Below are 26,328 nucleotides of genomic sequence, written 5' to 3'. Positions count from 1 at the left end.
CCTTCACTGCCTCTCAGATCTGGCTCCTGCAATGAAGCCACACAGACAGGGAAGGAGGGGCGGGCCAGACGGGAGGAGGCGTGGTTTTCTCGGCAAGCTTGAAACCACGCCTCCTTCACCCGTCTGGCCCGCCCCTACTTCCCTGCCTGTGTGGCTTCATTGCAGGAGCAAGATCTGAGAGGCAGTGAAGGAGGGACGAGCCAGACGGGTGAAAGAGGCGTGTTTTCAAGTTTGCTTAGAAAACCACACCTCCTTCACCCGTCTGGCCCGCTCCTTTTTCTCTTCTTGCATAGCTTCACTGCAGGGTGTCTCTTTCCATTCATGGATGAGATATATATATATATATATATATATATATATATATATATATATATATATATATATATATTTCACCCCCATATCCCTAGAATACATATAAAACAAAAACATTACTGTTGAAACACATACACATACACAAACCCCCCGGTTCTATTTACATTGGTGAAATATTATATTATTAGATTATTAAATATTTTACCAATTTTTTTTGCTTAATTTTTTTTTTTCCCCTATTTTCCGCCTCTAAAACCTTTTTAGAGTGCGTCTTATGGTCCGGTGCGTCTTATAGTCCGAAAAATACGGTACATCTGTCCCTGCAAAAAGATGCCCTAATGCATCCCTGTACACAGAAATATAAAAAAGTTACAGGTGTCAGAAAATTATTTTTTTTGCAAAGTTTTGGATTTTTGGTAAGGGGTTAAAATGTAAATAATACTAAATAAATTTGGTATCGCCAATGTTGTACCAAAACATTAGAATACAGATGACTGTAATTTTGGTTACACAGTGAACTCTGTAAAAACGAAGCCTGTAAGAAAGTTGCACAAATGCACTTTTTCTCCCAATTCTTCCCCATTCAGATTTTTTTTTCCCCAGCTTCTCAGTACATTTTACACAATAATAAATAGTATCATTATGAAGAACAATTTGTCCTGCAGACATTAAGCCCTCGTATGGCTCTGAACTGAAAAATAAAAAAAGTTATGGGGTTTGGAATGGGCAGAGTCAAAAACATAAATCTAAAAATGCCTCCAAAGGGAAGGTGTTAAAACATAGAATAACTATCAATTTGGTATAGCTGTTGCCATATTTAACTAAAGAATTCAGATACTCAAAAAAAAAATACCTGTGAAAAAATGGCGCGGCAGAATTGTTTCCAGCTGCCCAGTACAGTCTTTGATACAGAACAATAAATGGTACCACTGTGAAATAAAATGTCTTCCATAAATCAAGCCCTCTTCGCTATATCAGCGAATTATAGCTTTTTGACTGTAATATTTGAAAACTTTAAAATAAAAATTTGGCTTGGTTCTGAAAGTGTTCATTCTGTACTGGTTGTTTCATTTGCAGTGTTTTGCACCTTGCTGTGTAGTGTGAAACTTAGCTATGTAAAAGTGCATGTATTTCAGTGTAAAGAAAAATGCCCCCAAAGGTGTCCATAGATGGCCTCTAACAATGAGAAGTGTACATCAAATCTGATATTTCACACTGAAATTTAATTTTGTCAGTTATCATAATTCATTCAGTTTGGTTAAATTGCCTTTATACTATCTGTGTTATGTTAAACGACTAAATTGCTCTGTTCTTGCAGAAGGTTGATGTTACCAGTAAAGCAGTGTCTGAAGTGCTGACGAAGACCATTGAATACCTTCAGCCAAACCCCGGTACTTTTATAGTGGTTTCACTTTCTTTTTGAGTTTTATTTAATCCTTTTGTGTCATATCTCTATCTATCTATCAATCTATCAATCTATCTATCTACAGTGTTGGCCAAAAGTATTGGCACCCCTGCAATTCTGTCAGATAATACTCATTTTCTTCCAGAAAAAGATTGCAAGCACAAACTCTTTGGTATTATCTTCATTTAATTTGTCTTCAATGGAAAACCACAAAAAGAATTGTTAAAAAGACAAATCCTATTAATATTATAAATGTGAAAGTTTGTGAGTTTGGATGTTTGTGGGTTTGTGTGTTTGGATGTTTGTGTGTTTGGATGTTTGTTCCTCAATCACGCAAAACCCGCTTGACCGATTTGGCTGAAATTTTCCACAAACATAGTCATTACACCTGATTGCGCAATAGGCTACTTTTCGTCACAATTGCACACATACGTTTGTGCCAGGACCCCCACAAAACCCAAACTCACACCACCATCTCTGCAATCTCACACACTTTGGACCATAGCAAGCCCCAAAATTCATATTGCCCTCTACAGCCTCGCCCCTAACCCCACACAATCACATATACATATACATTACCACTTTGCCCCTCACCTTACCGATACTCCAGGAGGTTCTCTTTAACGCTCCGGAGCAGCCATGTTTGCTGCCCCACCACTCTGACAATCCGCAACACCGCCCACCCATGTCAATACCCCTAGGAAGTCTAATAAATGCAAAAAAAAAATTTTAAAAAAGGAAAAAAAATATAAAAACAAATAAAAAGGATTAAAAATTCAAATCACCCCCCTTTCCCTAGAACACATATAAAAGTAGTTAAAAACTGTGAAACACATACATGTTAGGTATCCCCACGTCCGAAATCGCCCGCTCTACAAAGCTATACAAATATTTTTCCTGTTCGGTAAACGCCGTAGCGGGAAAAATGGTCAAAAGTGCCAAACCGCCATTTTTTCACTGTTTTGATTCTGATAAAAATTTGAATAAAAAGTGATCAAAGCAATAACATTTCCCGAAAATGGTAGAACTACAAAGTACACCCGGTCCTGCAAAAAAAGACGCCCTATACATCCCCGTACACGCACGTATAAAAAAGTTACGGCTGTCGGAATATGGCGACTTTTCAAAAAAAAAAAAAAATTTAACACAGTTTTGCCTTTTTTTAAGGGGTCAAAATGTAAATAAAACTATATAAATTTGGTATCCCTGGAATCGTAACGAAACACAGAATACAGGGGACATTTCATTTTATACATGAAGAAAAAGATGTCCGGCAACTCTACGATAAAATATAACTTTTAATGATAATGTCATAAAATGACAAAAATTGACATAGTACAGAAAAAAGGAAAATAATAAACCCCCTAAAAAAACGCAGACGCGTTTCGGAACACAATGTTCCTTCCTCGGAATAGAGTGTCTGTGCCGTGCACCCCGGACTATATGTAATACAGCCGATGGAACAAAGCATTATGTAGGTGAGCTGAACCTTTTTCTTTTTTGAATGTTTTTTTTGGACATTTCATTTTGGTTGCACAGTGAGTGCCGTAAAACCAAAGCCCGTAAGAAAGTCGCAAAAATGCATTTTTTCTTCAAATCCACCCCATTCTGAATTTTTTCCCTGCTTCCCAGTACATTATATAGAATAAATAATGGTGGCATCATGAAGAAAAATTTGTCCCAGGAAAAATTAAGACCTCATATGGCTCTGGGAGCGGAGAAATAAAAAAGTTATGGGGTTTAGAAGGAGGGGAGTCAAAAACGAAAATCAAAAAATGCCATTGGCGGGAAAGGGTTAACTTCAAATACTTCTGTCCCAAAGTCACTATGTAAAGTTTCTCACAACACCGCATAGCAGCTCAAATACAAAGTAACTTCAACACAAAAGTCTCACGTATTCTCTGAATTACAGCAAAAACAAGATACAAAGTTACATTTCATATCCCATCCCTTATACACAGTACGAAAACCTTACCCGCGCTTGTATATACCCACCTCTACAATCACCGCAGACGAAGTCGCGGGTACCAGCTAGTTGGATATAATTCTACCCCAAACACAAAAAAGGGGGTGGACAAAAGTATTGGCATTGTTTGAAAAATCATGTGATGCTTCTCTAATTTGTGTAATTAACAGCACTGTTACTTACCTGAGGCACCCAACAGGTGGTGGCAATTGCAGCCAGTTGAAATGGATTAAAGTTGACTCAACCTCTGTCCTGTGTCCTTGTGTGTATCACATTGAGCATGGAGAAAAGAAAGAAGACCAAAGAACTGTCTGAGGACTTGAGAAGGAAAATTGTGAGGAAGCATGAGCAATCTCAAGGCTACAAGTCCATCTCCAAAGACCTGAATGTTGCTGTGTCTACCGTGCGCAGTGTCATCAAGAAGTGTAAAGCCCATGGCACTGTGGCTAACCTCCCTAGATGTGGACGGAAAAGAAAAATTGACGAGAGATTTCAACGCAAGATTGTGCGGATGGTGGATAAAGAACCTCGACTAACATCCAAACAAGTTCAAGCTGCCCTGCAATCTGAGGGTACAACAGCGTAAATCCGTACTATTCGTCAGCGTCTGAATGAAAAGGGACTGTATGGTAGGGTACCCAGGAAGACCCCACTTCTTACCCAGAGACATAAAAAAGCCAGGCTAGAGTTTGCCAAAACTTACCTGAGAAAGCCAAAAATGTTTTGGAAGAATGTTCTCTGGTGAGATGAGACAAAAGTAGAGCTTTTTGGGAAAAGGCATCAACATAAAGTTTACAGGAAAAAAAAAAGAGGCCTTCAAAGAAAAGAACACTGTCCCTGTGTGCATGGCATTATGAAGTCTGAAGACTACCAACAAATTTTGCAGCATGATGTAGGGCCCAGTGTGGGAAAGCTGGGTCTCCCTCAGAGGTCATGGGTCTTCCAGCAGGACAATGACCCAAAACACACTTCAAAAAGCACTAGAAAATGGTTTGAGAGAAAGCACTGGAGACTTGTAAAGTGGCCAGCAATGAGTCCAGACCTGAATCCCATAGAACACCTGTGGAGAGATCTCAGATTGGCAGTTTGGAGAAGGCACCCTTCACATCTCAGGGACCTGGAGCAGTTTGCCAAAGAAGAATGGTCTAAAATTCCAGCAGAGCTTGTAAGAAACTCATTGATGGTTACCGGAAGCGGTTGTTTGCAGTTATTTTGTCTAAAGGTTGTGCTACCAAGTATTAGGCTGAGGGGGCCAATACTTTTGTCCGGCCCATTTTTGGAGTTTTGTGTAAAATGATCAATGATTTGACTTTTTTTTCATTCTCTTTTGTGTTTTTTCATTGCAAGCAAAATAAATGAAGATATTAATACCAAAGAGTTTGCACTTGCAATCATTTTCTGGAAGAAAATTAGTATGAGGGGGTGTACATCTCACCCACACTACTAAGATGGGTGAGATGAGAAAACTCCCGAAGGAATGTTTATTCCATATAGCAGTGGGTTTATTTAACACAGCCTTGTTCAGTAAAGTTGTTGCTAAATAAAATCTGACTCTGCTGACGCCATGAAATGCGTCTTTTTTTTTTTTTCTCCCCCTTTTCCCCTGCAACAACCAAAACAGTGTTTCTGTAATTTGCTGGATTAGCTGAAATTAATTGGTGTTTTACTCACACAGAACTGAAACCACTAGTTGCATGGGGATGGGATGTGGGGATAGCACTATTTAGTGTGTTACTTTACGTTTTACCATATTCATTGCTAAACTTAAAACTTTGTATTCTAATCTATTCTGTTTAGCCTCTCGTGCCAAGCTTTCAATGCTGAACACTGTATCCAAAATTCGAGGGCAAGTAAAAAATCCCGGATATCCTCAAGCAGAAGGTCTTCTGGGAGAATGCATGGTACGATATGGAAAAGAACTGGGAGATGAATCAAATTTTGGTGAGTAGTATAATGGTAAAACTGAAATATGTTTGTTTCTTTTTCTATGAGATCTGGTTCCCCATTTCTAAATGTGGCGATGCACGTTAGACTTTGACTGAAATGGGTGATTTTGACCATATCAGATACTGATTGTTTAAGGGGAAAAAAATGCAAAGGTCGACAGCAGACTTCTATTTGTCAAAATAAATATTGGAAGTGTCTGTTGGATTAACTTAAGTGTATGACCTAATCATCTTCGTTTGGCAGATCATTTAACATTTTGTTCAGGCTTGGTGATTTATTTATTTATTTTTTTTCTTCACACACAGTTGGGCAGTTTTAGTTGTTCAAGTCAATGGTGAGATCGTTCATCTAATATACTGTATATACTTGAGCATAAGCCGACCCGAATATAAGCAGAGGCCCCTAATTTTACCCAAAAAAACTGGGAAAACTTATTGACTCGAGTGTAAGCCTAGGGGGGAAATGCAGCAGCTACTGGAAAATTTCAAAAATTAAAATGGACGGAGTTTTTTGGTGCAGTAGACGCTGAGGAAGGGTAGGGGGTGTTTTGGTTGTCTGTCTGCCCCTTCCCTGAGCTTGTGGACTGGGATTTTCCCCCACTTGGAATTCAGCCTGGCTGAATATAGGGTATCTGCAGGGCTCCTATTAACCCCTTCCCGACGGAACAGGAGCACTGCAGATACCTTATATTTAGCCTGATTATATGTTGTCAGGCTGAATTCCAAGGCGGGGGGGGGGGGGGGAACTCAGTCTCGGGGAAGGGGCAGTTAGACAACTTTTTTTCCCGCTACAACATTTACCATACAGGAAAAATATATTTATAGATTTGTAGAGCAGGCGTTTTCGGACACAGGGATACTTAACGTGTATGTGTTTCACAGTATTAGTTTTATATGTGTTCTAGGGAAAAGGGGGAGGATTTGAATTTTTTTAATACTTATTTTTATTTAATTTTTTAAATTAATTTATTTTTTTTCCTTTCTCTAGACCCCCTAGGTGTCTTGAACCCCGGGGGGTCTGATCACTAATGCAATACATTGCAATGCTAATGCATTGCAATACATTGCAAAAATTGTCATTTCTTTCGCAGGCTGCATAGAGCAGCCTGCAAAAGAGATGCTCTGCCGGCTGGGGAGCCTTTACAGAGGCGCTGGGGGGAATCCCCGGCAGAAGCGCTTCTGCTTGCGGCTGGCCGCAGTTCCTATCTTCAGGATCGCCCTTGAGAGAGCGGTCGCGCCCACTCCCTCCTCTCTCCAGCAGCATGGCAGCGCCTGCCGGTTCCCCTTGGAACGGGACATCATCGGAGAGCATCTCCACTGTAACACTTACAGCGGAGCTGTCAGAACTCATGCTTGCAATCAGAGATTACAGCGGAGGTGCCGGTTGGTATGGCGTCCGCTCTGAAGCAGAGCGGTGCCATTATAGTTATAGACCCGACGTACAGACACCGGGGCGGGTGCCGGGCCGCAGTATCGCCACACTCATAGTAGGAGCGTGGCGATGCTGGTCATTTCAAACTGCAGAAGTACATACGGTACTTCTGATAGCAGGCCCGAAACGCAGATCCACGATCTGCATTCTGGGCCTGCTAGCAGAAGTACCGTAAGTATACTGCAGTTTGAAATGAGCAGCATCGCCACTCTCCTGCTAAGAGCATGGCGATGCTGTGGCCCGGCACCCGCCCCGGTGTCTGTATGTCGGGTCCGGATGCCGGGTCTGTAACTATAAATATTGCTGAATTACCGTAATGACTCGAGTATAAGCCGAGGCGGACTTTTTCAGCACACAAACTGTGCTGAAAAACTCGGCTCTCCAGTATATATGGTAGCTAATTGTTTGTGTGGCTAGTCTAATTATCTATGCCATTTCTAAAGCTGGCCATATAAATGATATAGCGGTAATTGTCTATAGATCTTTGGAAAACGCTGTTCACTCTAGAAGCGTCTACTGTTGATCTTGTGTTTGAGATGACCACAGAAATAAGATTCTCAGCTTTCAGATTTCACCAAATTTCATCCGATTGACCTAGCCTAAGAGAGCCTGTCTGCTAAAAAAAAAAAAAAATGGTTAAACAGGGACCGCATAGCTGGCTGTCTATCGGGTTTCTACTTTTTTTTTTATACTGAAACAGACAGCGAGAAAATTCCGCCGTGCAGGACTATTTTCTCTGACAATATTCGTCGGAATGTGTGGAGGAGACGGCAATGTAGATGTGAACCTAGACTAAAGCTGGTTCTGCCAAAGGTCAATAAGATATCTTATTTGTGTGGCAAGCTTTAGGCACCTAAAGAAACTGTAATATGTAACTGTAATAAAAATCAATGTAAGGTAATTAAAAGAGAAAAAAAAAATTAACATTACCCACATTCTCTTTTTGAATCTACCTGTGTCAGAATAGTTAAATCTATTTTTTTATTTAGCTTGCTTGCATATTGCCAACATATTCAGTAGTAATTTACAGATATTGTTAACACTTACCCAAGTAGGCCTCACAAACTAAATCTATCAGTATGTCTTTGGGGTTTGAAGAGGACTCCCTCAATCCATACAAAAGTTTGCAAAAAAGAATAACTTTTGCTTGAAACTTGTACGTTCTCCACATGTTTGCCTCTTGGGTACTCCACTTTCCTTACACACTCAAAAAACATGCTATGAGCCCTATATGTGACAGTGACTGACTTTTTCTGTGAAGTGCTGTGAAATATCAGTGCTATAAAAGTAAAATAAATTAATTAAAAAAAAAACAAAAACTTTTTTCTGATTTGACTTTAACCCTTTCTCATTAGTGTAGGTTTTTTTTTCCTTTGAATTTTTATTTAACCTCCCACCTTCCAAAAGCCAGAACTTTAGTTTTTCCCATTCACAGACCCATATGAGGGCTTATTTTTTGTGCAGTACAAACAGTCCTTTCTAATGATATTGGGAAGCTGGAAATAAATCTGAATGAGTTGGAATTAGAGAAAAAAAACAAACTGCAATTGCACCATTTTCTTATGGGTTTTGTTTTTATGTTGTTGAATTTGCAGTACACATGACTTGTTGCTTATATTCTACAGATTGGGGCAATCATGACAATTCCAGATTTACATGGTTTTATACATTTTTATGTACTAATAGCTTTATAAACATTCAAGTTTTAAAATATCAGAAACTGAGTCCCAACATGGTGACACTTCCTAAGTGATAATGCTTTTTGTGTGTGTGTAGGTAATGCGTTGTTGGATGCCGGTGAGTCCATGAAAAGACTTGCAGAAGTAAAAGATTCTCTGGACATAGATGTGAAACAAAACTTCCTGGATCCCCTGCAAAACCTATGTGACAAGGACCTCAAAGAAATACAGGTTAGAGAATATAAAACATGACCTTTCTAAAGATACTTTCAGACGTGGGGAGGGGGGTTGGGGTTTTTTTTGGGTCAGAATTTTTTGCAGTAAGAAAAAATTATTTGAACCTAGAATGTGGCTTAAACGCATCAAAACTTCTGGTGAAAACGTCATAGTTAGTTCTAGGCCAACCTTTCCAACAGCAGGTATTTTTCGATTTTTGTTTGTCTCCCTGTCAATACAATACAGAAGACAGGGAAAGGATAAAGGTAAGTAGAATTTCATAGAAGGGAACCAAAATATATTAATAATATACTACAATATGTATTAATTACACAAAGGTTGTCAGAAAGTTTAGTTCTTTAATTTGCACAGCCAGCATTAATTTAGCTAATTTGAAAGGAGGTCTTAGTTATCGCCTTTATACTGTTGGAGTATAACCAGAAGAGTTGTCTTTGTTTGAGAATTTGTTGGTACTTAAATTGGGATTATAGAAATATCATCAAAAGTAGCCAAAGTATTTGGACTTCCTCTAGTATCCAAATGTAGTTGTTGTACAGCTTCTCCTGTCATCTTCCTGGAAATAAAGAACATAATCATATCTTATCATGTATGAATCATCCTTTCACGTGACGTGCATGCGGCCGTTGGGTTATTTCACTTCACTCACTCCATCTTGCACTCGCCCTTCACGCCGGCTGAATATTGAGTGTAAATTGCACCCCAAATACACTCACCGGCCACTTTATTAGGTACACCTGTCCAACTGCTCGTTAACACTTAATTTCTAATCAGCCAATCACATGGCGGCAACTCAGTGCATTTAGGCATGTAGACATGGTCAAGACAATCTCCTGCAGTTCAAACCGAGCATCAGTATGGGGAAGAAAGGTGATTTGAGTGCCTTTGAACGTGGCATGGTTGTTGGTGCCAGAAGGGCTGGTCTGAGTATTTCAGAAACTGCTGATCTACTGGGATTTTCACGCACAACCATCTCTAGGGTTTACAGAGAATGGTCCGAAAAAGAAAAAACATCCAGTGAGCGGCAGTTCTGTGGGCGGAAATGCGTTGTTGATGCCAGAGGTCAGAGGAGAATGGCCAGACTGGTTCGAGCTGATAGAAAGGCAACCGTGACTCAAATAGCCACCCGTTACAACCAAGGTAGCCAGAAGAGCATCTCTGAACGCACAGTACGTCCAACTTTGTGGCAGATGGGCTACAGCAGCAGAAGACCACACCGGGTGCCACTCCTTTCAGCTAAGAACAGGAAACTGAGGCTACAATTTGCACAAGCTCATCGAAATTGGACAATTGAAGATTGGAAAAACGTTGTCTGGTCTGATGAGTCTCGATTTCCGCTACGACATTCGGATGGTAGGGTCAGAATTTGGCGTCAACAACATGAAAGCATGGATCCATCCTGCCTTGTATCAACGGTTCAGGCTGGTGGTGGTGGTGTCATGGTGTGGGGAATATTTTCTTGGCACTCTTTGGGCCCCTTGGTACCAATTGAGCATCGTTGCAACGCCAAAGCCTACCTGAGTATTGTTGCTGACCATGTCCATCCCTTTATGACCACAATGTACCCAACATCTGATGGCTACTTTCAGCAGGATAATGCGCCATGTCATAAAGCTGGAATCATCTCAGACTGGTTTCTTGAACATGACAATGAGTTCACTGTACTCCAATGGCCTCCACAGTCACCAGATCTCAATCCAATAGAGCATCTTTGGGATGTGGTGGAACGGGAGATTCGCATCATGGATGTGCAGCCGACAAATCTGCGGCAACTGTGTGATGCCATCATGTCAATATGGACCAAAATCTCTGAGGAATGCTTCCAGCACCTTGTTGAATCTATGCCACGAAGAATTGAGGCAGTTCTGAAGGCAAAAGGGGGTCCAACCCGTTACTAGCATGGTGTACCTAATAAAGTGGCCGGTGAGTGTACATGCCCCCACCACCTATTGTATTCAGAATCAGAAACAATAGGAATCCCATTCACAAACTACTATTCCCAGCATTCAAAAGCAAACAAGGTAATGGTTCATAGAACAAACACACAGTACCATTAAATTATAATGATTTAGTATTCAAAAGATTCAATGGTATATAGTGTGTAAAGGACTAATAAAAGATGTCAAGCAAAACTGTTTTTAAAAATAAAGAAAGAGAAAAGGCAGAATTAACTTGGTAACTTAGTCCTTTTGTTTCCCTGTTGATTGGAGAAGGAATATGGCTGAAACTCAGCTTGTTCGCTGGTTTCCACAGTATGACCAAGTTTCCAAGGTATACCCAGTCCTTTTTCCTTTGTGAAGCTTTTCAACATTTCCAACATTCGGAGCTTATGTACTTAACTAAAATGCAACTCCAGTGGAGGAGCGAGGAGGGCTTCTCTCGTGTATGCAGTACAATGGACTTTTAACTAAGTGCATATGCTATATTTCATTTATTATTATTATTATTATTATTATTATTATTATTATTATTATTATTTTATCTTTTATAATAAAATATTTCATTAGATGTTATTAGACAAATGGAACAATATTTTTTATGCTCTTTGGTTTTAAAGTGGATCTGTCACTGTAATATTCTATGCAGTTTAAAAGTTTTAGTACCAGATCATTCTTCTGTAAGCTGGTCCATTGTATCGAAGAATAACAGATATTAAACACGGCCAATGTTTATTAATTATGAATGCTCACTTCTCCTTTAATGGGTAGTAATGTCTTGTTCTTTTCAGCACCATCTGAAGAAATTAGAAGGTCGCAGGTTGGATTATGACTACAAAAAGAAACGGCAAGGAAAGATCCCAGATGAAGAGTTGAGGCAAGCATTAGAGAAGTTTGCAGAGTCTAAAGAAGTGGCAGAGACAAGTATGCTCAATCTCTTGGATACTGATGTAAGAAAAAAAGAAATATTCATTATTCCTTTATTTTAATTTTAAAGAGGCTGACTGTAACAAACAAAACAAAAAAAAAAAAAAAATCAAAACTTTTATATATTTATTTTGCTTACTTGTATAGCGCCATCATATTCCTAAAACTTAACTTTTATCTAATAAAGCATAATAAAAATGACACTGTAGTTGTCAGTCAAATATTTACAAAAATCCCTCAAAGTGTGAGGGAGAATTATACTTTTTTTTTTTTTTTTTTTGTTAAAGCTCTAAGTAAGGAGTAGCAGATATCGGTATTTTGCTGAAGGTTTATTTTTTTATACATGATGAGGCTGTCTGTGAATCAAGAAAATCAGTTACTCATATAATAATCACTTTATGTGGTGACAAAGTATCTTGCAGCACTTTACAAATCAGAGCGCCCATGAACAGACAATTCTTTGTCACATTGTAATTAATCAATAGAATTGAGGGCCTTGCAATCTATGAGGAAATAGGGGAACATAAGAGGAAAGAGAGCTTGTTTGGTACAAGGGTCCAGCCATCTTTTAACAAATAAGGTCTTTAATTGAAGCTGTATGAGCCCACCACCAGCCTATCTGTGAATATACAGATACTAAGTGCATTAATTGCAAGGTAACTTCAAGATGGTAACTTCTGAGGCATAGTATAGAAAGGATAGCCTAGGATAAGAAATATTTGCTTAGGATGAGGAGGTGTAGAACGGGATCAGGTGACATAAGCCTGCCTAAAAAGATGTGTTTTCATGGCATTTTTGAAGCTTTTGTAGTTGATTATTGATATGACTGACCAGAGGCAGAGCATTCCAGAGCACTGGTGCAGCTCGAGAAAGATCTTGGAGACAGAAGTGGGATGTTCCGATAGCAGAGGATACAAGTCTAAGGTCATTGGCAGAACAGAGAGGATGGTTAGGATGGTAAATGGTGTTGAGGGAGGAAGTGTAGATGTGGGTGAGTGTGTGAAATTTATATTGTTTTCTGTAGTGGATGGGCAACAAGTGCAGAGATTGGCAAAAGGTTGATGCATCTTGATGCAGTGTGACAGAAAGAGAAGTCCGGTGGCTGCATTCAGGATAGATTACAGAGCGGAGAGTTTAGTAAGAGGTAGACGAATTAGAGCATTGCAGTAGTCAAGGCTAGCGTGAATCAGAGCAACAATTATGGTTTTTGATGCTTCCACAGGGAGAAAAGGGTGAAATATGGAAATGATTTTGAGGTACAGGTGAAAAGAACGAGCAAGTGTCTGGATACGTGGGTTAAACCTATAGGTATATAAAAATGGCAGCTGCTGGGTCTCTGTTTTGTCTGCAGAGACCCGGTGATAATGCCACGATTTACTGAAACACTTCCTGTACCATGGGCCATATAGGAGAGGCAGCTAGAGATTAGGAATGTAACCAAGTGGCTCAACAGCTAGTGTAGGAAGGGGTTTAGGTTCTAGTATAAGGCCCTGTTCCCACGGAGTAATGTGCCACTCATTTAGACACGTAAACATGTGTCAGAGTGAGGCGCTTCAAAACAGATCCCATTGACTGCAATGGGTGGCAGCTTACGCGTGCTACACATTGAAATCAATGGGAGGCTTTATAACCCATTGATTTCAATGTGAAGCGTGTGTAAGCCAGCACCCATTGAAGTCAATGGGATCTGTTTTGAAGCGTCTCGCTCTGACACGTTTACTAGAGGTGAGCGAACACTGTTCGGATCAGCCGATCCGAACACTGTTCGGATCAGCCGATCCGAACAGCACGCTCCCATAGAAATGAATGGAAGCACCTGGCGCGCAGACTTTGCCGGCAGCCGGCCGCTTAACCCCCCGCGTGCCGGCCGCTTCCATTCATTTCTATGGGAGCGAGCTGTGAGCGTGCTGTTCGGAACGGCTGTTCCGAACAGTGTTCGCTCATCTCTAATGTTTACGTGTCTAAATGAGCGGCGCTTTACTCCGTGGGAACGGAGCCTTATTGTGTCAACTTTGCTTTGGGCAACAGATTATAAGGTAGGAATGGTCTGCACCTCAAAAGGGAGAAGATGGCTAGAATGTGGCCCACAAATTAAACGCAGCAAGAGCGCAGGAAACGACCTGTTCCTATGACAGCCACAAGGCCTGCCATAGGAATATTAGCAAAAGTCACACAGACTGTAATAGAAGTGTATTGAAATCTATGGGACTGCAGTCAAAAGATTGCAGGCTTAAACCTCCTACAGGGAATAATAAAATAGTGTTTTTCCTGTACGGTGAACCCCGTAGTGGGGAAAAATAAAACATCAAAAAGTGCCAAACCGCCATTTTTTTTTCACCTCAAAATTTTTAAAATAAAAATAAAAAGTGATCAAAGCAATTATACCAAAAGGGTATAACTAAAAAGTACAAGTGGCCCTGCAACAAAAATAAATAAATAATAATAGTAATGCCATATGCATCCCTATTCACCGAAATATAAAGTTACGTGTGTCAGAATATTGCGACTTTAAGAAAATAATTTTTTTTTTTTTTTTTTTTTTTGAAGGATCTGTATTTTTATTAAGGGGTTAAAGTCTAAATAAAACTATATAAATTTGGGATCCCTGGAGTAGTACTGAAACATGGAATACAGGTGACATGTAATTTTGGCTGTAGAGTTAACACCTTAAGGACGATGCCCATAAGAAAGTTGCATAAATGCTCTCCAGTTCTGCCCCATTCTAAATTTTTCCCAGTACATTGTACTGAATAATACATGGTATCGTTATGAAGAAGAATTTGTCCTGCAAATATGCTATGTGAATGGAAAAGTACCTTATATACTCGAGTATAAGCAGACCCGAATATAAGCAGAGGCCCCTAATTTTACCACAAAAACTGGGAAAACTTATTGACGCAAGTATAAGCCTAGGGGGGAAATGCAGCAGCTACTGGAAAATTTCAAAAATTAAAATGGCCGGAGTGTTTGGGTGCAGTAGTTTCTGGGTGCTGGGGAAGGGAAGGGGGTGTTTTGGTTGTCTGTCTGCCCCTTCCCTGAGCTTGAGGACTGGGATTTTTACCCCCACTTGGAATTCAGCCTGGCTGAATATAGGGTATCTGCACTGCTCATATTAACCCCTTCCCAACAGAACAGGAGCACTGCAGATACCGCCAGATATTCAGTAGACCGGGCACTTTCAGACATAGGGATACCTAATGTGTATGTGTTTCGCAGTAATTTTCTACTTTTGTATGTATTCTAGGGAAAGGAGTGATTTACAACTTTTATTTTTTTATTTTTTTTCAAGCTTCTTTTTTTTTTTCTTCCAGATAAAAGTTTTTTTTTTTTTTGCTGACTTGAGTATAGGCTGTGGGGGGCTTTTTCAGCACAAAAACTGTGCTAAAAAAATTTGGCTTCTACTCGAGTATATATGGTAACAGTTATGTGGTTTGGAAGTGGGGGTGGAAGGGGTTAACCCAGGTGGAAGTGTGTTAAATTGACACTAATGTTAAACATGACAGAAGATAGCTTCTGTCATTTTGCTAACTTTAAGGAAAGTTAAAGTCCTGCATGCAAGACTTTATCTTATGTTACAAAAGTGAACAAACATGACAGAAGATGGCTTCCATCATTTTGACACTTATACTATTATGTGCAGTTTTGGGCCGCAGTGTACAAGAGGAATAAATTGAAATAGAGTGCAGAGAAAGACTGGGAATGGGTGGATTGAAGTACAGAGACAGATTAAGAAACGTGCGTATTCACTTGAGATCTCTTCATAACCATCTTTTTTCTAAACCGCATGTACAAACACTTGAAGGGGACAGGACAGAGAACTTTCTTATTATTTTTTCACTCCTAGGCTGGTGACAGTGACAACAGGCTATTTTCTATGCCTAGCAAAAAGAACATTATCCCAGCAACATAGACAGGGATTCTTTACTGTAAGGATGCATTCACACTACCGTTGGTGACTGTCAGCAGTGTCTGTAGCTATTGTCCGTTACAAGATTTTAGCAACGGACACTAGCTGAACCATAAGAAATCCGTTAAAATTTCCATTAATTTCAATGGGATTTTATTTTGTGTCCGTTTACACCCAATCCATCAGAAGTCTGTGTTTTGTTTTTTTTTGTTTTTGTTTTTTTTGTTTTTTACAGCGAACAAAAAAAAATCCTACATGCGGGACTTTTGTGTCTTTTTGGAAAAACAGACAGCAGGTGTCCGTTATTTTTTTTTACATTGAAATCTATGGGCAACTGACTGATAGCCATCAGTTACTGTCTGTTGTTTGTTTGTGTCCGTTTTTTTTTTCTCTGCAGCCTGTAAAAGCAGAAACAAAAAAACGGACAGTATAATAAAACGGACACTGATGTTGATGCTAGTGTGTCCATTTTTCTTAATTGATCCATTAAATGGATCAGTAAAAAAAAAAAAAAAAGACACATTAACAAGAGTTAGTGTCTGTAAATGTTTATGATAGGTGTCTGTTTTTTGCTGAACTCATTCCTCGCGCTGTGCCCGTGATCGTTCCGGCATTTCAGCAGCTCGCTGGGAAGCCATATAATGAGCAAGTTGTTGGCATTGATAAAAAAAAAGGGTTTTTTTGTTTTTTTTTTAAAGCTGTAAAACAAGAAAAACCTAGACATCTTAATCCTCATAGTCGAACGAATCTACAGAATAAATTTGGAATTTTATTTTTTACCATATGATTAGGTCAGGGCTCTTAGAAGGCCACTTCAGAAAAGTCCAATGTTTTCCTCTGAGCCATTCTTGGGTGTTTTTAGCTGTGTGTTTTGGGTCATTATCCTGTTGCAAGACCCATGACCTGCAACTGAGACCAAGCTTTCTGACACTGGGCAGCACATTTCTCTCTAGAATCCCTTGATAGTCTTGAGATTTCATTGTACCCTGCACAGATTCAAGACACTCTGTGCCAGATGCAGCAAAGCAGCCCCAGAACATAACAGAGCCTCCTCCATGTTTCACAATAGGGACAGTGTTCTTTTTAAGATATGCTTCATTTTTCTGTCTTTGAACATATAGCTGATGTGTCTTTCCCAAAAGTTTGATATTTGACTCATCTGTCCATAAGACATTCTCTCAGAAGCTTTGTGGCTTGTCAACATGTAGTTTGGCAAATTTCAGTTAATTAAATTCAAGTTATTTTTGTGACCATTGTGGGTTTTTCTTTCATTAAACAAGGGGTACCAACAATTTTATTCGTGTGTGTGTGTATATATATATATATATATATATATATATATATATATATATATATATATATATATATATATGCACACACATTTTTTTTTTTTTTTCTGGTAATGTAGCCATATAAGGACTTTTTTGTGGGATTTGATGCATCTGGTAATAATGAGCACTGTAACTTATTGACAGATCCTGTTTAAGATTGTAAAAAGAGAACATGTTTCATATATTTTAGCCTGTAGTGCATACAAGGGTAATCATGTTAACCATTTCATTATATAGTCTGTATCTTTTCTTACAGGTGGAACAAGTAAGTCAGCTTTCGGCTTTGGTAGAAGCACAAGTGGATTATCACAGGCAAGCAGTTCAGATACTGGAGGAGTTGTCAGACAAACTCAAGGTTAGCGTTCGTGAGGCTTCCTCCAGACCCAAAAGAGAAGTAAAAGTTAAAACACAGGACTATGACTATGGTGATACTGACCATTCCAATGGAGGCATTTCTTGTAACCCTATCAACAAGGCACCAGGTAAGACTTGTAAAATCCCCTTCCTTCTGAAGGTGCTGTGTAAAAGAGGTTGACCAGGAGTTCGGGGGGGGGGGGGGACATAAAAAGCATATGAAATATAGCAGTCACCTCTTTAATTCCCTGTTTAATCATCACTGATATTCCAGTGGAACCTCACTGTAAACAGTGTTGTGTCTTTTTGGTATGTGACTGATGCAGCCACTCACTGGCCTTGGTGGTTATGTACCTAAAGTATCGGCATCTGGCCTCAGCAAATCATTGCTGCAGCCTTTAAACTAGTGGTTCTTAACCTTGTTTGAGGTACCGAACCCACCAGTTTCATATGCACATTCACCGAACCCCCCTTTAGTGATAAATCAAATATGATTTTTTTTCCAAATTCAAGACATTAGGTATATGTTTTTTTTTGTTTTTTTTTACTGGTACACAAAATGAACCGCGCATAGGGTCTAGGGTTTGATCGAACCCTGATTAAGAACCACTGCTTTAAACAAATACTGAAATAAGCCATTGGATAATTCCATTGGAGAATGATTCAAAAGGTGACTGCACTTTTTTAAAACTTTTTGTTCCAGGGGTGCACTAAGTTTGAATGTTTGGAAGGGAAATGCTGGTGTAAACCGTGTAGAAAGTGCATACTGCAGACTTCAGGGGGTGGGAGTGGATAACATATACAGTGTATGGTAGTGAAAAAATAAGGCTTCCATGGTAGACTCTTTATGGAGGGGGAAATCGCCTTCTGTTCGGCACCATTATTTATAAAAGTGGAGAGATCCCTCATGCGCTGTAGAAGGATAAAGCCATTCTAAATCCAGAGTCCATGAATGAAACTCTTATTACATTAAAACTAGCATCAAAGACCAGACATCCAGCATGTATGTATTGCTCCAACATGCCTTTTTATCACTTCCCTCCTGCGTTGCACAGTTCCTGTGCCATTGGCCTGGTAATTTTAAGGGCTAATTTAGATGACGATGATGTGTTCCTACAAATGGTGTTCTGGTCAAATTCAGACATACTGGCTACCAGTTCTGTATTCACAAGCTACTGAAGTAATAAGTTGCTTGACACTAAAAGACATAAACACATGGCTCATAATGGTGCTGCCCTGTGTTCCTAATGAAGAGCCAATATTAACCGTTTATTATCGCCATATCGCAGCAGAGCACCTATAGATGGCACAGTTTGGGAAAAGCTGCTCTACATCATAAAAAGAAATGGTGAATTCTTCCCCCCCCCCCATTTAAATATTTAAATTCAAAGGAATTAAATGACTACAATTTTTATTTTTTTCCCCCTGTGAATTAGAGGAACTTTGCAGCTTCTGTGTGACCGGGACTATCAGCCATTTATGAAAGCATGAAATTAGAAGAGTACAGACTCCACAGCCTAGATGTTTGTCCAAGAGACAGGGGTGCAAAGGAGAGAGTACCAAAGAATGCCTGTGTTGTACACTGGTCCTTAGACGCTGTGCATGTGTTATGTGCCTGCACTATATTAGTGCAGTGTATCAATACGGCTGTACTTTTAAGTGCATTAAAGACGTTCTTTCAGGTTGTTTCTTGGGCAGGTGGCAGCTCAGTATAAGTGGAGTGTTTGGGTTTTTTTGTGGTTTTATGAAGCTTCAAGCTTCATTGGGACCCGTTAATTTGACTTGATAGACTCAAGTGTTTAAAGGGAATCTATCAGTAAAATAATTTTTTTTTTTTTCTTGAGTACACGTAGGAATAGCCTTAAGGCAGGCTATTCTTCTCCACACCGACGTTCGGTAGAAATCCCGGTTTCCGTCTGTATGCAAATGAGTTCTCTCGCAGCACTGGGGGCAGTCCCCAATGCTGCGAGAAATCTCCAGTGCTTAATTCTACCAAAATAATAATTGTGTAACGTGCCCTCAATAATATGTAAAACCAAGAGTAGCAGAGTGGGCCTACCCAAAAGGGGACGGATACTGGAGTCTAACTAACTTGTAACATAACCCCCAGCTCCCCGCCGGCATTAATGTGCAGCTGTGTGTGCGAGCCCAGAGTACGGTCTTTTAAAGCTCAAGGGCCACCCATTCATCAAGTCCTGGCCAATCACTGGGATCCTCACCCAGCCAGCTCAAAATCTATCCAAGGGCTTTGTCCTGGGAACATGTGCCGACCGTCAGCCGGTAGAAGGAGAGGCCAGAAACACCATCCCCCCCCCCTAAGCTCCGCCCTCACAAAAGGATGTAAACAAACACTGCCTAATCCAACGCGGCTATCAATTGCAGGTAAGTAAATATTGCTCCCTCATGATTATAGAGATTCCTCCACACCTCCAGGAGCCTCTACACAGTAAATTAAGCAACTCAACAGACACCATCATCAGTGACGCCGCTGTAAGTAGCTGGATAATCACAGCGGCCGTATCCAGCGGACGTAACCAGCAGACCGCTCATTAACCCTTCGCAACTATTCCTAAACATTCTCACAGGATATCAAAGACGCCAGCAAATAACTGTCACAGCAGTCTAGATATCTGTAGTAAACCACCATAGATGTTAAATAAAGCAGGCATATGAGATGTTATCGTTTAACCCATCTAACCTCCTTTTGTAAGAGCTTGTTGTCAAAATTGCCCCCTCTGGGGGAAGGGGGATACCTTTTCAATTCCCTGAAATGACAACTGGGATACATCACCCCCGTGATGTTCAAGGACATGTCTCACCACTGTCATCCTCCCTACCGACACCTGTGACATGTTACCTCTTGCGGAGTTCCCGAGTAGTTTTTCCCACATATTGAACCCCGAAGGAGCAGGTGATGAGGTAGACGACCCCCTCCGTCCTACAGTTAATGAGCGACTGATTTTGAAAATGTCGCCCAGTAACCGTACTCGTAAAGCTCTTGCTATGGCATATAAAGGGGCACACACTACTGGACCCACATGGGTATGTTCCGACCAAATCCCTAATCTGTCTTTCCAGCCGTGTCTCTGTACCCACTGGCGCCACGTGACTATGCACCAATTTATCTCTTAAGTTGGTCCCCCGCCTATAGGTGATCAAAGGCTGGGGGCTTAATTGGGAACCAATATCAGGGTCTGAAAGAAGGATCTCCCAAGTATCCTGAATCACACCACGTACCACATGATGAGCCTCATCAAATGTTCCAATGATGCGCATTTGTTCATTTTCCTCTTTCTTGATAGGTTTCAAGAGGTCATTACGTGCCGATGACAGGATGTGTTGATGGGCTTTTTTCAGGACTCCATCAGGGTAGTCCCTACGATGAAACCTCCCCTTCAATTCCTCAGCAGCAGTTTGATAATCTGCTAGGCATACCTTTTCGTAAGGCATGCGGTTGCCAACTGTCCCATTTCAACAGCGAATTTGTCGCTGTTATTTTCCGAAAGATGGTAGTAGACAGCTGGCCTGAGGCGGACTTCTTAATTTTGAGATCCAAAAAAGTAATAATATTATCATGGATCTCTAATGTGAAGAAGAGTCCTAGGGAATTCACATTCAGAATATTGACAAATTCAGCAAATGAGGCCTTAGTACCTCCCCACAAAATCAACACATCGTCGATAAAACGGACCCATAAAATTATACTGGATCCCCTATGTTCTGTGGCGTCCGAGAAGACCACCTCCCTCTCCCACCAGCCCAAGTATAGGTTGGCGAAGGTTGGGGCACACGGGCTCCCCATGGCCACACCTTGGAGCTGGTGGAAGAAGAGGCGGTCGTAAATGAAGGTATTACGTGTGAGTACAAAGTTAAGAAGGTCAATCACAAATCTATTATGCTGGGAGAAAAAACTGCCCCTAGTTTTAAGGTAGTCCCCTACAGCTCCACACCCCTGGGAGTGGGGTATGGAGCTGTAGAGGGCCTCCACATCAAGCGATGCCAAAAGGACATCCTCGGGCACCACCAAATCCTCCAGCCTCCTAAGGACGTCAGTATACTTCTTAGATGGTAAATGTAAATCCATGAAAGGGCCTTCTTCTATTTCCTGTTGTCCCTCTTCCCACAAGCCCCCCAACAATCTCAAAGAAGGTAGATCCTCAACCTGAATGCCCAGCTCTTCTCATTTCCTTCTATCATTTATTGCAAATAACTTTTTTTCACTTTAATTTTCTGCAAAACAGGTTAAGATCTTTAACCTAGGTGAAGGCGTTAAATCTGGGTGTGGGGACAAATGAAAGGCCCCTTTTAAGTAGAGATTCCTCCTCTGGTAACAATATTCTGTCTGACAAATTTACAATCTGCATCTCATCCTGCTTAAAGCTTGTTGGACACATCATTTCTGATTCCGGAGAAAATACTCCGAAATTGGGGGGTCCTGGGCTAAAAAAAAAAACCCTTTGTTTTCCGCTCTACCTCCTCTACTCCGATTCTGTCGAGGGCTATTCACACTTGAGTTATATTGTGCCTGTCTGTTATACCCTCTTCCTCCTTGTTGTGGTCTACCCCTTGATCGTTCACCCTCAGACTCTCACACTCCGATGAGGATGGTTCTGTTTCCAGGTCCCTACCAGGTGTCTCCTTAATACAGTAGTCAAAGATTTTGCCCTCCTTAAAATCCTCCAAGTCTTTCTTAATCTTAATATATACAATACATCGTAAATCATTAATCCTAATTCATAAATCTAAGAGAGAAAGCAATGGATTCCTTTTTGCACTTTTTAAGGAGGGCTTGGGTTCTCGGCCTTTGTGCTGGAAGAAGATTGAGTCGCAGCCCCCTAGGCACAATATTGTTTTTAATATAATTCTCCAGAGTGTGAATCTCCCAAAAAGACCTCAAGTTGTTCTTATGAATGCAGGTTAACTTCCTAAACGCAGCTGATGTACTCAGATTATGTGTCGGTATAGGTATATCCCCTTCAGAAAAGGCTTCCTTGGTGTCAACTAGCCATTTCTCTACATCAACAGAGCTTGACAAGAAACCTGCCATAGCCACCAAGCCTCTTAGCGTAAATAATTCTACCAAAATAATAATTAATTGTGTAACGTGCCCTCAATAATATGTAAAACCAAGAGTAGAAGTGTGGGCCTACCCAAAAGAGGACATGCCCTTTTGGGTAGGCCCACTCACCTACTCTTGGTTTTACAAATCTCCAGTGCTGCCTCCATCTTATTCAGGAATGGCCTCTCTGCGCGTCTTCTTCCGGAGCTGGGTTAAATTTTTTACGCATGCACAGTCTGTTCTGTCGTCGATAAGCGGCCACAAGAAAATGGCCGCTTACACCAGGCGGGCATGCGCAGTCGGTTCTGCCCGATGGTAGAAGTTTGAAGCCAGCTCCGGAAGAAGACGTGCAGAGAGGCCGTTCCTGAAGAAGATGGAGGCGGCGCTGGAGATTTCTCTCGCAGCATTGGGGATGCTCCTAGTGCTGCGAGAGAACTCATTTGCATACAGATGAAAATTGGGATTTCTACCGAATGGCAGCGTGGAGAATAGCCTGCCTAAAGGTTATTCCTAAGTAAGATCGAGGAAAAATGTGATTTTAATGATAGAATCCCTTTTAAAGAGGACCTTTCAAAACCCCAACAAGTCCGGCTCTTTACACCATTTAATAGGCACTGCTCCATTGATTCTGGCATAGTTGGAATTTTTTCTCTAGTCCTCACCATTACCCAATGGCTATATCTGATTGGAGTTCTGAATCGCACACCCCTGGCTGACATTACAGAGCTTAAATAGCACATTGTGCTCCAAAACTAACTGCACTTGTTTCTTAGGAATGGTGGGGGCTAGAGATAAAATTCCAACTGGGTCAGAATCAGAGGAGTGGCACCTATTCACAGATACGAAGAACTTGTGTATTTTTTTTTTTTATTTTTTTTTTTTTTTTAATCAAGGTGTTTGATACCGTGTATTCATGCTGTCCATGGTGTTGATGTAAATTTTGCCTGTAGTTTTTCTCCCCTCATAAAACACAATTTTAAAGCAATAGATTATGGTTAGTTTTTTTGTATCTGTGTGTTTTTTTTTGTCCATTTTCTTTTTATGTGAATTTATTTTATATTAATGCGTCGGGTTTTTTTTTTTTTTTTTTTTTTTTTTTTTTTCATTGTGAATTAAAAGACACATGTGTGTTAACTAGATTGTTTCACTGTAAAAATTTAAGGTTGTTCTGGAGACTTCTCATTACTAACAAAAGCATCACAATAGTTTATTGCTGTGTAAAGAGTTACTCCATCATTCCATTTTCACTTTTGTGTATAATATATTAAGGTGTTTTCTATTTTAATACTATACACAGCAAGGTATTATTTGTTCCTAATTATTCGACATTTATTTTTTAGTCTCGTCCTCTTTTCGATCAGAGAAGCCCAGCAGAACACCTAGCAACCGCAGCTCCAGTAAGTACATGCTTATTCCTTCATATGCCTGATCAGCTTGAGGCTAAGGACACATGTTGGGGATGAACGGATTGAGTTTATGATCCATATCTGGTCTTGGCTATAAAAAAAAAAAAAAAAAAAACTCACCATGTGTCCTTACCCTTTAAAAGGGTTTTCCCAGACCAAAAGCGTTTTTTTTTTTTTTAAGTTGTTTTTTTTTGGCAGAAGTTGCATCGCTCCTGTTCAAATAATAGCGTCTCTGCTGTTCACTGGAAATGCAAATTACAAAAACAAAAAATATTTGTGGTGGAAAGAGATAAAGCATGGGGGAAAACACTTGTCCACCTGATCACCTTTGTTTAGGTGACCAAACAAGAAACAATAAAATGTTCGTTTGTAATTTATCACATGGTTTATTTGCTATCAACACCATATACTTGTGCAAACAAGTCTCTTTGAAACTGCTCTAACTTTATGTGAAAAGGGGACAAATAAATGATCATTCAGTCCCACCAATAATGGAATTAAGGAACCGCTATCAACTTGCTGTATCGTCACTCAGTATGGGCCAATCGTTTCCTTGCATAAAAGAACACTTAAAGGAAATGTGTCACCAGGTTTTATGTTAAAAATACATTTCCAGCACCACGGCTACCCTCTGTAAAGACAACAGAATCCTCGAGTCACAATAGGTGACTGCACAGCTTATCAACTCCCTTCTCTGCTCAATGATCTCTAGACGCAGAGCATGCCTAAAAACTCTCTCATAGTTAATACACCATTGTGTCTATAGTCCAGCTCCAGGAGACAGGAAGTCACCAACCATTTTTAGGCTTGGTGATCAAAATTTCAAATATGAATAACATGAAATACTAAAAAAAAAAATCTTTAAAAAGATATGTATAAAATAAAAATGTGATTTAACCATTAGGCCATTTTTTTGGTGACACATTCCCTTTAACAGGAACAATGTATCTAATTTATTTATTTCTTATTAATGCAAATTTAATTATTCCTTGCCATTTTTTTCTATTTCCAGCACCAATGGACCAACCATGTTGTAAAGCTTTGTATGATTTTGAACCAGAAAATGATGGAGAGCTTGGCTTTCGTGAAGGTGATATTATAACCCTGACAAATCAGATTGATGAAAACTGGTATGAAGGCATGATCAGTGGGATGTCTGGATTTTTCCCCCTGAACTACGTGGAGGTTCTGGTTCCATTACCTCAATGAAAACTGCCTTCTACTGGTAGAGATGGCCGTTATCCAGCCTTTCATTTAACAAAGGACCAAATTACTGGGGTGCTGGTTGTATCAGTCCTCTGAGTAGGAGTATGCCCCCCCCATTTCTTGAACAGCAGGAGTTGGCAATGCTATATTGGTAAGCTGCATTAGCTTCAGAACACTAGGTATAAAACATGATTCCGTCCATATAACCTTTGTTATAACACTCTTTATGGACACCTCTTGAGAAATACATTACCTAACTTGTAAAACACTAAAGTCTTTAGCACAGTAACTGTATTGTCATAATTTTTTTTTTTACAGTTAATTGCCCTCGGATACCAGGGGAAGTATATCACTGCTATGTGAGGGAATATTAGACATCTTGTATTCTTTTGTATTTCTTTTTAATCTGCTACTCTGAAAAGAATTTATCTTGACTATATAAATACAAATGCATGTAACCTATATATGTTTCTACTTGTATTATTACAGTAAATGTTATTTTTTTCATATATAATCTTTAAATTTTTACCTTTCTAAGTAGCATTAGATGATGGCCTTCAGATGTTAAATGAGTTAAATGAAATATTTTTTTTTTTTTTTAAAGAACACAACATCTTACCCAATGGATGCCTCATCATCTATGCTATAAGGGCTAATATGTACATTTCATATTTTCATTTACTTGCAATAAATACTCCATTGATCCCAAAATCAGATAATCACATGCAGTCCAGTATGTATTTTTTTTCTTTAAACTGTAAAATATGTTTAACTTTTTCCTTTACTGCTTAAAACATACTACGTGATTGTGCTACATGCATACCAATGTTGTAAAACAACGGCCGCGAATAACAGGTGCAGTGCCTCTTTTTTCATGGCCATTTTGCATTTGTGGCTGCAGCTGTTTTAACTGATCCATCATAGACTTGAGTATATTGATGGCTCTGTGAAAACCGACAAATAGAAACTGTCCTAAGTTTTTAAAAGACTGTTGAAACAGTCAGTGGAAAAAAAATTTGTGTACATGGGGAATAACACTATTTTGGCCATTATATGATTTGCATTCTTCAACTTTGGTGATAGACTAGACCAGTGGTTCTCAACCTCTCTAATGCCGTGACCCCGCAATACAGTTCCTCATGTTGCGGTGACCCAATTCAGTTTGGAATGTGCGTCCATAACGGCGTGCGTTCCAGCTGAATAGCGTTGCGGTAGACAGTAGCGCGG

The 26,328-nt window shown here is 39.9% G+C and overlaps 1 protein-coding gene across 1 annotated transcript in view; it reads left to right on the top strand.

The window, feature by feature from the left end:
- Positions 1-25,832, top strand: part of SH3GL1 (SH3 domain containing GRB2 like 1, endophilin A2) — a 35,853-nt gene extending 10,021 nt beyond the window's left edge. Inside the window, exons 3-9 of the mRNA XM_075281610.1 lie at positions 1,631-1,703; positions 5,481-5,624; positions 8,838-8,971; positions 11,703-11,861; positions 17,333-17,558; positions 23,830-23,886; positions 24,908-25,832. Coding sequence (XP_075137711.1) covers positions 1,631-1,703; positions 5,481-5,624; positions 8,838-8,971; positions 11,703-11,861; positions 17,333-17,558; positions 23,830-23,886; positions 24,908-25,104 — 990 coding nt within the window. The 3' untranslated portion in view covers positions 25,105-25,832. The remainder of the gene's footprint in view (positions 1-1,630; positions 1,704-5,480; positions 5,625-8,837; positions 8,972-11,702; positions 11,862-17,332; positions 17,559-23,829; positions 23,887-24,907) is intronic.
- Positions 25,833-26,328: the final 496 nt, after the last annotated feature.

This window comes from Leptodactylus fuscus, chromosome 1 (genome assembly GCF_031893055.1).
Source record: "Leptodactylus fuscus isolate aLepFus1 chromosome 1, aLepFus1.hap2, whole genome shotgun sequence".
In the NCBI taxonomy this organism is placed as follows: Eukaryota; Metazoa; Chordata; class Amphibia; order Anura; family Leptodactylidae; genus Leptodactylus; species Leptodactylus fuscus.
The sequence above is the reverse complement of the archived record's forward strand: the minus strand, read 5'-3'. Positions and strand labels throughout refer to the sequence as shown.